This window comes from Solanum verrucosum, unplaced genomic scaffold, assembly GCF_900185275.1.
Source record: "Solanum verrucosum unplaced genomic scaffold, falcon-dt-bn FXZP01000103.1, whole genome shotgun sequence".
Taxonomy (NCBI): domain Eukaryota; kingdom Viridiplantae; phylum Streptophyta; class Magnoliopsida; order Solanales; family Solanaceae; genus Solanum; species Solanum verrucosum.
Window position 1 is genome coordinate 4,620,126 of NW_026020048.1, and position 14,287 is coordinate 4,634,412.

Sequence of the window (14,287 nt, forward strand, 5' to 3'; positions counted from 1 at the left end):
TTGACCGTGAAAATAAAATTTTGTTTTACCTCTAATCCCCACACCATTGCAAGGGAATGCTTACCCATCGACATACTTTGTCAATAGGTGGCAAAGAGCAACGACCTTAGACCAAACTTATTTAAATAACTAAAAAACTTAGGCTCGATCTGAAAGTAGATCTTATAGAAAAGGTATAAAAAAACAGTCTATTGACTCAAGCTAGCAACCCCTCTTTCTATTTCTCTGAACTGAAAAGTGGAAGACACCCCGAAAATTTTAAAAAATGGACGATATAATATTATGTATATTGTTGATTTTTTCGAGGGTATGAAGATGTTCCAAAATTTATGTTATTTGTTTTAGACTTTGACAAGTCAAATGAGCGATGTAATTAAAAACAAACAACAACGGAGTCAGTCAAACATAACCATCACATTTTAAACTGAAAAATACTAGTAGATTGTAATTAGAAAAGTTGAATTTGTCAATCCATCGTATTTTGAAGGTTTAATATAATATGAAAATAAAGAAAGTAGGTATACGTACGCATCCTTCTGTTGGAAAAAAAAAGTGACATTCTTGTTTATTATTTGGAATCAGATAACTCAAAGTAGCAGCCAAAGAATTTCTTTTTATGAGATATGAGTTATAATCTATCATAGTATATTTGGATGTGATTCTTTGAATTGTCCTTATCCAAAGAAAATTCATTCATTATTCCTAGATTTCACATTAAGATAGCTAATCTCTTTCTTTATTTCTTCACTTCTTAATTCTTATTAACAATTTTCTTTTCCTTTTTTTTTTCCCGCAAAGAAAAGCAATGGGCATCAAGAGCAAAAATTATAATATTTATTAGGACCCGTCTCACATTTTTACGTTTTATCACAAAATACATGTGATCAACCTTTATAGTTTATAGTTTAAACTTATGATTTTGCTAGACTTTTAAAAAACTAGACGTTTTGTGATTTGTTTCAACGCATAGATAATAATAATCTGCATTTTTTAATGTAACTTTCCATTAATTTTGTATTAAGATTGAAAATTATGTTTTTCCAAAAAAAACTAATTGTGTTATTTTAATAAACTACTAATTAAATGGAAAAATCATATTTAAACGCCAATATATATATATATATCAGGATGAATATGGAATAACTTGGGCTTTAATTCTCCAAATAAGATATTGAACTAAGTTAAGCATGTAGTTGGATTCCAAATATGTTTTGCTTCCAAAACTATATAATTCCAATATCATATGTACACATTACCATTCAAATATTCATATTCATATTAAACAGTAACAACAAGCAAAAAGTCAACTTTCAACCCATTCAAATTCAAAGGAAAAATATGACCGGCAACTGTTGGCCAAAACTCTTAAATACTTTCAAAAAAGCCTGTAACCTAATTCCCGTCGCCACCCTCACTACCGCCGCCGCCGCGAATTCCCCTAAATTTTCCTCCATGGACGACATTCATAAAACCCTAAAAACTAGCGTTTGTATAATCGGGAGTGGACCTGCAGCTCACACAGCTGCCATTTACGCATCCCGCGCGGAGCTGAAGCCGATCCTTTTCGAAGGATGGATGGCTAACGACATAGCTCCCGGCGGTCAGCTGACGACCACCACAGATGTTGAGAATTTTCCTGGTTTCCCCGAAGGTATTGGCGGCGGCGAGCTTATGGAAAAGTGTCGTGCGCAGTCTATTCGTTTTGGGACACAAATTTATACTGAAACGGTAACTAAAGTAGATTTTTCTAAAAGTCCTTTTAAAGTTGTTTCTGATGATAGGACTGTATTAGCTGACGCCGTTATTCTCGCTACTGGTGCTGTAGCTAAGAGGCTTGAATTCCCCGGCTCCGGCAATAATGGCTTCTGGAATAAGGGGATATCAGCTTGCGCCGTTTGTGATGGCGCTGCCCCGATATTCCGTAATAAGCCATTAGCTGTAATTGGTGGTGGAGATTCTGCTATGGAGGAAGCTAATTTTTTAACTAAATATGGTTCGAAAGTGTATATTATTCATAGGAGGGATGAATTTAGGGCATCGAAGATAATGCAAAATAGGGCATTGAGTAACCCTAAAATAGAGGTGATTTGGAATTCTACTGTAGTGGAGGCTTATGGGGAAAAGCTTTTGGGTGGATTGAAGGTGAAAAATATTGTTACAGGAGAAGTTTCTGATTTGAATGTTTCAGGCTTGTTTTTCGCCATTGGGCATGAACCAGCTACCAAGTTTTTGGATAAGCAATTAGAGTTGGATTCTGATGGATATGTTGTAACTAAGCCAGGGACGACACTGACCAGTGTTAGGGGTGTTTTTGCTGCTGGTGATGTGCAGGATAAGAAGTATAGGCAAGCTATTACTGCTGCTGGCTCAGGTTAGTGGTTTGGTTTTGTTTGCCTGAGTATGCATGCTACTTTTTTCTTGTTGTAATTTATAACCTTTTAGAATTTAAATATCTATCACTAGTCTGATGCCCTTTGATGTTCTTGAAAACATGCTTGTAGACATTTGTTTTTATTGATATTGGCCCAAAATTTTAACAGTCACATGTTTCATTTGTATAGAGAACTTTTAGCTGTATCGACAAAGTAGAGAATGCACTCATTGCAGCTATGCCGTCTGTATATTTGCTGAAGAAATAGAATACCTCCTAGTGACATTATGGTTGTCTTTATTGTGTTACACTCTTGTTTGATATTTTTTACATTTATAATGGTTTAGTATTCAACTACTGAAAGCTAGAATGAATGGAATGGAAGTCTGATATAAAGAAAGTTCTAGTACTGTGGAGAATGTCTTAGAGGGTTTCAAGGCACCATGCCGCCTAAAGTATCACTTGGTTGTTTCTCTGATCCTTGTAGTTAAGTGTGAATGTTCTTTGACAAGGTTTTAGGGTAAGGACTCCATTCCAGAGGTGAGGCTGCACTGCTAATGGAGAAGAAAAAGAGGTGTAATATTTGGGGAAGAAGAAGAACAAAGAACCACCACCAGCTTAGCTGTGTCAATTTGATTTTGGTATCGTAGGTGGAATTTCTCGTAAAATAGATTACTTGATAATGATTTAGTTAAGTAGTATTTAGAGAAGTGCTTATTTTTTCTTGTGTGGGGTGGGTGGGGAGCAGACCTAATCACGGTTTAGACTTACCACGATTTATGAAACTTTAAAATTCTCATTGTTTAATGTTCTTGCTTGTCTTTAATTTTAGTAAAAAAGTTGCCTTGATATGAAACCAATCCAAGTAGAAAGTTCTTTGAAAAAAAATACAATTTTTTCGGCAGACTGTGATATGGTATCTTTCCAAGTGCTTAGGTTAACCCTTTTTTTTGGCTAGGTAGAAAGTCTATCCTAAACTATCTTTTATGAATTGTTAAAATATTTGGGAAGTTAGTAAGAGAATTAGGAGTTTGGAACCTATTTTTGAGCTAAAGAGATAAAACCGACCAAAATAAGCCACAATTCTAGAAAGTAACTAAAATAGGCTTAGTTTAGTTTTTTCTTCCGTTCTATCCAAAAATATAAATGGCAAACGTTAGTCTGTTAACGTCTATATTTTAACATAAAGCAAAAAAAAATTCCACTTTATAAAGTGTTACTTTTTCTTACACTTGATAAAGTTTAAGTTTTTTTGATACTTTATAAAGTGGAAGAAAAAAATTCTACCTTACAAAAAGGAATATTTTTTACATTTTACATTAAATTGTGTCTCTTTATGCAGTTTTTGTAGTGTTTTTCATACAATCATATTGATTTGACATATCATGAAAACGGAAAAAATGATTACATTATGCATTTTTATTGTTTTTAATCTGAAAACTCCTCCAAGCTTTATTTAAGCACGATCAAACATAGCACCTTCAACATCTTTAATATTCTATTTTTCTTCATTTCAATCAGAAAAAATGTCTTCTCAACCAAAAGTTGAGTATATTTGTCCAAAAACTATCGTAACTGCAAAAATTGCATAAAGAGACATAATTTAGTGTAAATGTAAAAATTTCCTTTTTGTAAAGCAATTTTTTTTCTTCCACTTTATGAAGTGTAAGAAAAAGTTAAGTTACACTCTATAAAGTGGATTTTTTTTTTTCCATATTATGTTAAAATATAGACGTTAACAATCTAATTTTTGCCGTTTATATTTTTTGTGTAAAACGGAAGAAAAAACTACACTAACCCTATTTTAGTTACTTTCTAGAATTGTAGCTTATTTTGGTCAATTTTCTCTCTCTGTCACTCAAATAGGTTCCGGACTCAAGAGTTAGTGACCCCATGTTTTACTAACTATAATCATAAAATTTCCATCCTTTGAAACCAATGTTGATCGTACTAATGAAATACTAGCATCAACCAGAATCTGAACTTTTGATAATGCATCACACGAATGGACTCTTTGGTGATGAAAGAAGCAGGACTTGTTTCTCTGCTTTTGATGTTTTATGACAAAAGAATGGGTCTTTCCCCAACTATTTTACCATTCTAAGGCAGGATTTAGCTCCTAAAGATATATCTCAGACAGAGCGATAGCAAAGCAAATACTCCTTTGGTCCCAATTTATGTATTACTCTTTTGTTTTAGTCAGTCCCCAAAACATCTTTCTATATTTTGTAACAGTTTAACTTTAAACTTTTCATTTTACCCTTAATGAGATAATTTATAGCCACAAAGATGTCTATGGTTTGTTGTTGCCTATTTAGCTTCTCTTATAAAAATAAAAACTCAGTGTTCAAGTTTTAAGAGTTGTCCTTGTGATGTGTTATAGTCAATATTGATTTTCTAGTTCAAAAAAGGTTTATTCAATTGTAAGATTTAGTTTGTGATGATGTCAGATGCTGATAGTCTACAGAAATGATATGGGCCTTTTATTTGGGCAACTCATATTCATTATTACTCTAGTTCTGTCTTGAGGTGTTGTGATTTTCTGGGAGACATGATTGTATATGGATGATGATTATGGTGTACATTGTAGGACTTGTTTGCACGCTTCACATATTTTATTTAGTCCTGCACTTCTGGTTACTAATTTACAGGAATGTGTCTCAAGGATCCTACTAAGTTTAGGTTTACGTTCTTGAACAATGTTCTATTGGCCTTTTCCATTCAGCATTGCATTTTACATTATGTTTATGTACTTGTGAAAGAAATATGATGCCTGTTGGATGCAGTGTACATATGGAGAACCTTGTGAGATAATTTGATGTCTGTTGGGTGTGCTTTGTAACGTTGGTATCTTTGCCTTTGGTGCCTAGATTTTTATTTTGTTAAATTGTGCCTCTGGCCTTTTTCTTTTTAAAACATTTTCTTGCTATATGTTTCAGCATCCTTGGCATACTGGTATTGATAACCTTAACATCTTTGACACTCGTTACTTTGGTACTTGTGATGATTATATCCATGTGTTTTTGCTTCGTTTATCACTTTGATCTTCGAGTGCAACAAACTGTGTCTTGACTCCGCATCTTCCTCTCGAGATAACATATGGCTTAAGGTTGTTTTTGTTCTTTCTTTTGGGGCATGCTTTTGTAGGGTGCATGGCGGCTTTGGATGCTGAACATTACTTGCAAGAAATCGGTGCCCAAGAGGGAAAGAGTGATTGATTGCTTTGTGTTGTTCCATTGAAGTGGCTCTTGTACTAGAGTTGCAAAGGTCTGGATTGATTTGATATGTATGTATTAAGAATTTGTTTCCTCACTAATGTTTATGATTGAAAAGAATATAGTATATTTTTATTAAGTGATTATTTGAGCGATGGTTCGTCCCTTGTTAAACAATGAGGTCGAAGCATCCATCAATCAATGAACTCAACTTAGTAATTAGAGTTTGGCCAAATATGATAGCTTGGAGATCAACATAAATGGATTGATTATGTGATTTCTTCTTTTCGTTTTAATGATCATTCCAAGCTCCTTGTGGTTAAGGTTTATAATGAAGTTGCAACAAGCTTGATGGTAACTATATCAAATAATTCAATTGTTAATGACACATAGGCACTTACATTGACTTTATAGCCTTAACGGTTAATATTTATGTTTATACATTAAACAGTCATTGATTGGTTATTACTTCTAAATCAAATATTAATGTTGCAATTGATATTTGTAACGTTTCCCATTATTACGTCTCATTTACAACATATCTTAATTGGCCTTTATCACATTTTATTCAGCCATTAATCCTTCTTCAAAATGACAATTGACAGTAAAGTCTTAACTTCCGATGTGATCTCAGAAATTGAGTCTGCAAGAACCTCAAATAAAAATGAAATATCTATTTTTAATACACGAACAAGTAAAATAAAAGGATGGGAGTATATATTCATGTTTTATTTAAGTTTCACATCAATGTGACAATCCAATGACTGGTAATTACTTACAAATAGTATTTCATACGTACTAACTTAAATTTTAATTCCGCATATTTTGCATCTTGTAGCTATGAATACATTAAAGTCCACTTTATTTAGGTTTGTTTGCTCATAGTCATGGCTAAGTAGGTGAATCGATAAGTTAAGGCATTCATTTAGATGCAAAGTTTGGTGAAAAAACACTAGAAACATTTATTTAGGTTTTTTTTTTCTTGGTCTCTTATTGTCTGGAGTTTGTATTGGAGTTTCGATTAAATTTGAATCGCCCAACACAAGTCTTATTTGGGGCGACGCTTCAAACCTGATTTTCTTCACACTCAAAGTACGAACACGAGATCTCTGATTAAGGATAGAGCAGTCCCACCACTGAATAAATTGTTGACTCAATATTGAAAGATCCTCACCCATCATGATTATTATTACTCCCATGAGTCCCCACAAATTTTACAAAATTTAGTTAGTTTCCAATTTAGGGTTAGACTTTTTTTTTTGGTATTAGTCAAGGTGTTCACAATAAAAGAAAAAAAAAACTGACATTTCATCATTGATATAACTATTTTTTTCAGTATAGGCCGCATCAAACTCAAGTATATGTACTCTCTCTACGAGATTATTCAACAGAAAATAAATAAAATATGTCATGTATGGGTATAAGTCATCGTAAGAGTTAGTTTTTCAGATGATCAATCAACTAGGATTGTTTATTCAAAAACTCTTTTTTTCTATAACTCAAAAATCACTTAACTATTGATATTTTACTCACAATATTACTTTACCATTTTAGGTGATTATATTTCCATTTCATTTTGTTGACAATTTTTTGTATTTATTTTAAGCTAGATTTGTTATAAATAGCATGATATCCTTTGTTAATCATTTTGTTGATCCTCCCCTCCCCCACTTAAGTCGATCCGTTTGTTTTTATCCCCTTTGGTATCAATAATGATTCAACTATGTTATATAAGAAATACAAATCATAGAGACAATAGGGAGAGTTTATTTATTTATAAGATTTATAGGATGTATCATCACTAATTGAAAGGAAGTAATAGACTACTTAATTAATTGATAATAATGAGAACAAAACATCTAAATCATTTAAACTAAATTTGACAGCAAATTTGGATCTTCCCATAATCATTCTGGACTCTTTTTTTTCCCTTTCATCAGCAGAAATTTGACTTCTACTATTTAAGTAAAAACTCTTTGTTGATTTGCTAAATGAACATTTATTTCTAGTATATAGGATCTAAATAAAATGAAATAAGACAGCAGTACTATTAATTAAAATTAAGAATCCACTGTGCAGATCTGAATTTATGAGATTTCATCAAAGTAATAATTAGTTATTCAAGATCCACTGCGCAAATCTAAATTTTCAATATAATCATCAAGAGCAAAAGAAAGCAGTTAATTATTTTTTGTACTAAAAAGAATCATAATACAAATATATAAAAACAACTTAAAATGATATGGTTCCAGATCTGATAATACTCCTTTAAACACTACTGTGATACTCTTTTTTTTTAATTGTAAAATAATTTTGTGAGAGGGAGAGAGAAAGGATGATTTAGGAGAAAATGAGGATAAAATAAAAGGGTATATATTTGACCTATATAGTTTTAGCTGGTTGCGCCAAGTGATGCGAGTCAACAAAACAAAATAATTAAGTAATTTTTTAAGTGAACTACTCGTTGAGTGATCATATGAGAGCCAAAAACCGAAATAAAGTCATAGTTTACGAGAATAGCACATTGTTTTGTTCATTGTCCAGGTAAAATGAATCTCATTCCGCGTCTTTTAGAATATTTTAAACAAGATCCAGGCAATGCGAATATAAACCAAGAATAGCCTAAATGATTCTGTCTTAAATTCTCTTCAGACTTGGATCCATAATTGTGAATTAGAATAATTTTTAGTTAATTAAATAGTAGTAGTGGTGATTTCAGGACCCTAAATACAACTAATCTTCACATGAACATGACAGGTCCATCAACTTTAAACGTGTTTAGGCACATAGATCCAGAGTAAACAAACAAAAATGATTGAATAAAGAAAGACAAATCATATACAAAAGCAGAGTTTCTGAGTAAATATTAAAATGCGATTACACTCCCTAAATTACAAACAATACAACAGAAAAGATGGATCATCTTCGTTGGCAAGTGTTTAGAAGAGAGTAAATTACAAGTTTAACCCCCACTGGACACTGGTAACTTCCCACCTAACATCTACAGTATATTTGCAGAAACAAAGAGACCCTACACCCTCACATGGCTTCATAGAAAGAATACATACAACACATTCCAACTTGTCTTTTTCTTCTCCACATTATTTTTTCATAAAAGAAGAACTTATTTTGGTTCAAATTACTTCTGCTTCTGCTTCTAGATCTCCCTAATTGTGAAAATTTTATTCCTATTTTTTTATTTATTATTGGAATATAGTAATAGTAGGGGTGGTGATGTAGAGGATTAAGTGGGGGGCTAATTAATCTCCTCACAGTCACTAAGAGGAAGTGATTACTTGGGAAATATCTTTGATAGATCTATTATATTTCATGTGACTTTTAACCAGTTGGCCAGCAGAGATAGCTGACATGAGAGATAGCTCACCAGCAAGAACAGAACCAGCTACTATTGTGGCCAAGAGTCTTGCATTTGAACCTGGTGCATCTCTGTTTGCACCTTTAACTCCTAGTAAGTTCAAGCAAGCTGACTGTGATGCAAGTTGAGTTCCACCACCCACTGTACCAACCTGAAATTCATACATACAGTATAAGACATGACAAATGAGTATGTATAAAACATGTGCAAGTTTGTCTCTTCCTTAGCATGCCACTTAATTATGGACTGAGGACATTATTAATATTTCTGGCATGACCTAACCTGCCAGCTACACACCCCACTTCAATGACAGGGTCTCACTCATTAAATGTGAAGGATGCTACATGTCAATATTTCATCTGGACTTATTCTACTACTATTAAAATATAGATCTGATGAAATCAAAGCCTGCATGCACTTCGTTAAAACCTAGCACCCTCTCTTCAATACTTAGTAGTACTAGTCACCGTTGTTTCATATTAGTTGTTCACTTTCACCTCTAAACGTCCATTAAGAAATCATTACTACTATAGAAATTCTTTTGAAACTTTACAAATATCATTATACTTTCAAAATTTTAATTGTAACGGTAAAATGTAACTAATTTTATCTTGATTTTCTAAATTGATAAATAATATGCTACGGAGAGAGTAATAAAGCACATGTTGGTTGTATACCTCAATAGAAGGCATAGTTACTGAAACATGGAGGTCTTTGCCATCATTTACAGCCTCCATCATAGTAATGCAGTGAGAACTCTCAACATTTTGAGCAGGGTCTTGGCCAGTGGCCAAATATACAGCAGAGACGATGTTGCTGGCATGAGCATTGAACCCACCAAGGGCACCAGCCATGGCTGACCCTGTAAGGTTTTTAAGCATGTTCAGCTCCACAAGAGCAGCAACCTCAGTTTTCAACACTTTCTTCACTACCTCCTCCTTGATTATTGCCTCGCAAACTACTGATTTTCCTCTACCTTCAATCCAGTTAACTGCTGCTGGCTTCTTATCCGAACAAAAGTTCCCTGTCAATATTTCACATGATTCCCAATTAAATAAACATCTCTAGCATCAAGTTAGGAAAAAAAAAAACAATAAATTAACAGATAGATGGAATACCAGATATGCCGATGACATCCATGTCTGGATATTCACTCTGAAGGTAATCCAGAACGTTCTGGACACCTTTGGATACCATGTTCATTCCCATTGCATCACCAGTGCTACAGCTAAATCTCATATAAAGATTTTTACCAGCTATAGCACATTGAATGCCCTGTAATCGAGCAAATCTGCTTGATCTGCAAAAATTTCCATTACAGAAACAAATTTTAAAATTTGAAAACATAATATTGAATAAAATGCACATGACATGTAACTTTTAACATAAGCTTTCAATTAGGATACTAGAAATTACAAATCATTTCTTTTCTCTTTGCGGGTGAATAAAGAATTTGTAACAGAAAATATAGAATTAAGAGAGAAGCAAAACTTAAATGTTCTGTCTTAATTGTTTCATGCTAACTCTCACCAATAACGGGTTGCTAAAATGGTAAACATACTACCATCCTTTAGGTTTTAGTTTCGAGTCACAAGGAAGCGAAAAGGCGGGAGCTCACGGAAAGGGTAAAAAATCACCAACTACGAACAGCTATTTATCGTAAAGGAAATAATAAGAATATACGTAAGCATGAGAAGAAAAATAAGCGAAGGACTTACTTGTTGAACATAAGAGAAAGAGTCTCAAAGTTGAGGGGATCCTCAACGAAGAATTTCAACTCAGCGGCTCTTTTGGCGGTAGAGAACCGGACAACCGGAGCTCTTGTCATCCCATCTCTGAGCAAAACGCTGTCGGCGCCACCAGAGACAAAGATAGCCTTGCAACCCCTGTTGGTGCTAGCCACTAAACATCCTTCTGTAGTTGCCATTGGCACTGAGTACTCTCTCCCATCAAGCAACAAAGGCCCAGCAATACCCACCGGTATTTGCACATATCCTACAGGCATCTCACAGCACTGTCCAAGAATAGACTCATAGTCAAATCCCTCCAATGGGAGCCCTTCCAATGACTTCCCTGTAATCCTCTGTAACGCCTCTTTTCGAATCGAAGCAGCTCTCATACAATCACCAAGCTTTGATTCCAACGAATATGATGGTGTTTTACCCTGAACAACAGATTGTATAATCTCCTCGTCATCTTCCGATAATGCTGGCATAATTATTGGCGCAGGCTTCTCCGTTTGGGACAAAGCTACCTTAGCAGGTTGCAGTGGAACCATTGGGGCAATTTTTCGAACAGGTGGTGGAGGCACAACGCAGCCAAGAGTAGTGGCAGCAGCACATGGTCCACGGCGGCTATCTTCCTCAATAATAAGCTGCTCAGCATTCTCATCCTCAATATCCCATGAATCACTATTCGACCTGGACACAAACGACTGAACAAACCCAATCCCAAAGAAACCCAAAAGATATATAACGGAAGCAATCAATGACACCATAGCTAACAATTCAGAAAGGGTAACCACATGAAGAGGAATAGAATTACGGATCTTCTCACGCCACCTTACGAGAAGAAAATACATAACAGAGAAAAACATGGTGAAAAACAGCCCATTGGTTAGGTACAATGGGAGTGGAAGCGCATCAGATGCTTTAGGAGAAGAAACTTCTTGTTGTTTCAGAGGTTCGCCGGCGGAAGCATCTTTAGATGTGTATAGAGGCTTAACAGGTCGCCGGCGAACGTCCATTGTAAATTTAGTTGATTTTCCGGTAGGAACACCGGTGTTTTGAAAAGAAGAAAAAAAAAACAGAGAAATGAGAGAAAGAGAGAAAGTATATTGTGTATTAAGCAGTGATGGTCTGTGTGGAGAAGCGAAAGTTGAGGAAATGTATTTATAGAGTGAAAAGCGGTTGGCGCGCTACGATTTGGGGACACGCCCACCGCGTGTTGTTCGCTCGCCCCTCTGCTATTTCCAGTTTGCTTGGACGATTAATAATATTGTATCGTTAAATTTATTGTTGTGTACTTATGTTTCATATAATTTATTCGAAAAATTGTACTATTTATTTTTCTTTATTTTTTATATGTCATTTTTATTATAAATAGTTGGTCCATAATATTTATTATTTTATAAAATTAATGCATAAATTATAATATTTTTCTGATTTTATCCTTATGAGTTATTAGTTTTAAAAATATATATTTGAACAACATATAAAAATTAAGTAAATAATTAACGTTCTTTGGTTAAACTAATTTATATTCATTGATTGAAAACTTGAGTGCAAAAATAAATAAATAAATAAATAAATAAGGGTAGAATAGACAAACGTGAAATCTAAAATGGTGACATATACATAGGAACGGAGGGAATATATGGTATATACTAATTAATACTATCACCCCTTTTTAAAAAAATTATATTTCTTATTACTATCTTCGTTTTAGTTTGAGTAAATCTCACTTAACCCTTTTAATCTTTTGAGCTTGAAAATTAATTTCCACTTTCCCTTTTTTGAAAGGGGCACTAATTCCCCTTATCTTAATTCATCCATCAAAAATAAATAAGATTATTGAATGTATATTTAAGATGTAAAAGATGACCATAATTATTTCAGATTTTGAGATTCAAACAATTTTTTTTTTTATCATAAATTTTTTTATATATCTTTTAAATATTTTGAATTATTAATTATTGTGACTTATAGTACTTTTTACCTAGTTTACAAATATGTAAATTTCATTTTAAAATTTTTGAAGATTCTATGAGCAAATTCTTGGTCAAACTTAAATTGTTTGATTCTCAGAAAATGAAACGTGTCATATAAATTGGGACAGAGGGAGTATCAATTTGTGTATTTTTCTAAACGTTGAAATGATCAACTAAAAGACATACTTCCTTCAATTTTAATCTTGGTCTATTTTGACTGGGCACACATTTTAAAAGAGTAAAAAAACTTTTTATTATCGTAGATATATATATATATATTGAAAGAGCCCTTTTTTAAAAACATATTGAAACGGAGGGTATTACCGCATGTATTGCATGCAAATGAGTAATTTCATGTAACTCATTTTTAGAAAAATGAGGTAAGAAATTAATACATTATACGTTCATCTTTTGCATGAAATAAAAAACCACTTAGCTTTAGAAATCTTTTCAAAATCAATTTCTTGAATAAAGTTTTTGGGTTTTATTAGTTTTCATCTTATAATTAAATAAAATAAATTATATTATATAAAAAAACAAATCTTAATAAGAGTTGGACACATTATATTATGGCCCATCATTTAGTCTATTTTTTGTCTAAAAAGAAAATTGACCGGATTAATAATTTACCTATTTAGTAAATTAGCATATATTAACCTGTCCAGATTTTGTCCAACTAAATTTAACACCCATACTTTAGATGCCCAAATACTTTGTAATATACCTCAACTACTTAGCTACCTCCTCATTTTTTTTCTTTTTCTTTTTTTTTTAAATTTTCCTTGTCTTTTAAATTTCTTCTTTAGAGCTAAAGGGTTGTAGTAGAAATTAGTTTTGTTTGTTTTTATTTTTTCTTGTTTAGGGACAAATGTTATTTTTTATTTTTAAAAAAAGGAGTGTTATATTGTTTGATAGGAAAAAAGAGAAGGGCTTGTTCACGTTTTACTTAGTCATGTTGACTGGTAAATTGGATTAATGGGAGTAGACACAAAAATGGATACAAGCACAAGAACTAAATTCCTTCTCAAAAGATATTCGGGACGAACTCAAAATTGAATATTTATGTATAAAATATGGATAAAGTTCATTAGATTTACGTGAACATAAAATCGAGCTTTTATCATCCAACCTTCTCTAAAATGATGATGTATTTAAAGTGTATTGATCTGCGACATGCGTAAAAATGTCTAGTGACACTGAATATAGGAAAATCTGTGTAGAATAGCATACATTTAAATCATACTAAATGTTAGAGCTATTGTTTAGGAAATTTTAATTTGCATCTATAGCTTCTTGCTATTAGCCTGATTTGTATAAATTCAAAATTGGTATAATTCAGTTCTAATTGTAAAAAATTAGAATTTTGTGTATGTTTACCCTAGCTATTTGAAAGCGATTTAATAATAAATTACTATGTTTGTATATTGGCAAGTGAAATATACAAACAAAATTTTGAAAAAAATATTAAATGTATAAATACATAATTTGTATATACTTATCCCATTTGTATATTTGCAGGCGAAATATACAAACCGACAGAAATATACAACCATAACCTCCATAACAAACGAAACTATAGCTATAAATCGACATTATCAAAAGTATAGTTATATAAC

General features: G+C 32.8%; 3 protein-coding genes across 4 annotated transcripts in view; 1 reads left to right on the forward strand and 2 right to left on the reverse strand.

Annotated features, from left to right (window-relative positions):
• Nucleotides 1–14,287, reverse strand: part of LOC125821974 (zinc finger CCCH domain-containing protein 1-like) — a 325,811-nt gene that overhangs the window by 147,851 nt on the left and 163,673 nt on the right. The gene's annotated exons all lie outside the window — the stretch shown is intronic.
• LOC125821972 (thioredoxin reductase NTRB-like) lies at nt 1,324–5,710 on the forward strand. Its single transcript, XM_049501333.1, has 2 exons — nt 1,324–2,371; nt 5,519–5,710. The coding sequence occupies exons 1-2, from the start codon at nt 1,339–1,341 to the stop codon at nt 5,587–5,589; spliced, it is 1,104 nt and encodes a 367-aa protein (XP_049357290.1). The 5' UTR covers nt 1,324–1,338; the 3' UTR covers nt 5,590–5,710.
• LOC125821964 (3-hydroxy-3-methylglutaryl-coenzyme A reductase 1) lies at nt 8,378–11,761 on the reverse strand. The gene is made up of 4 exons (XM_049501325.1): nt 10,681–11,761; nt 10,081–10,262; nt 9,640–9,986; nt 8,378–9,113 (listed from the first exon to the last, which is right to left on the reverse strand). Exons 1-4 carry the CDS (start codon nt 11,706–11,708, stop codon nt 8,865–8,867), a joined length of 1,806 nt encoding a protein of 601 aa, XP_049357282.1. The 5' UTR covers nt 11,709–11,761; the 3' UTR covers nt 8,378–8,864.

Coding starts and splice junctions, on each gene's coding strand:
- LOC125821964 (XM_049501325.1), bottom strand. CDS start 11,708: ATGGACGTTCGCCGGCGACCTGTTAAGCCTCTATACACATCTAAAGAT. Junction 9,987..10,080: donor GGATGTCATCGGCATATCTG/GTATTCCATCTA, acceptor AAATATTGACAG/GGAACTTTTGTTCGGATAAG. Junction 9,114..9,639: donor TAACTATGCCTTCTATTGAG/GTATACAACCAA, acceptor TATGAATTTCAG/GTTGGTACAGTGGGTGGTGG.
- LOC125821972 (XM_049501333.1), top strand. CDS start 1,339: ATGACCGGCAACTGTTGGCCAAAACTCTTAAATACTTTCAAAAAAGCC. Junction 2,372..5,518: donor TATTACTGCTGCTGGCTCAG/GTTAGTGGTTTG, acceptor ATGCTTTTGTAG/GGTGCATGGCGGCTTTGGAT.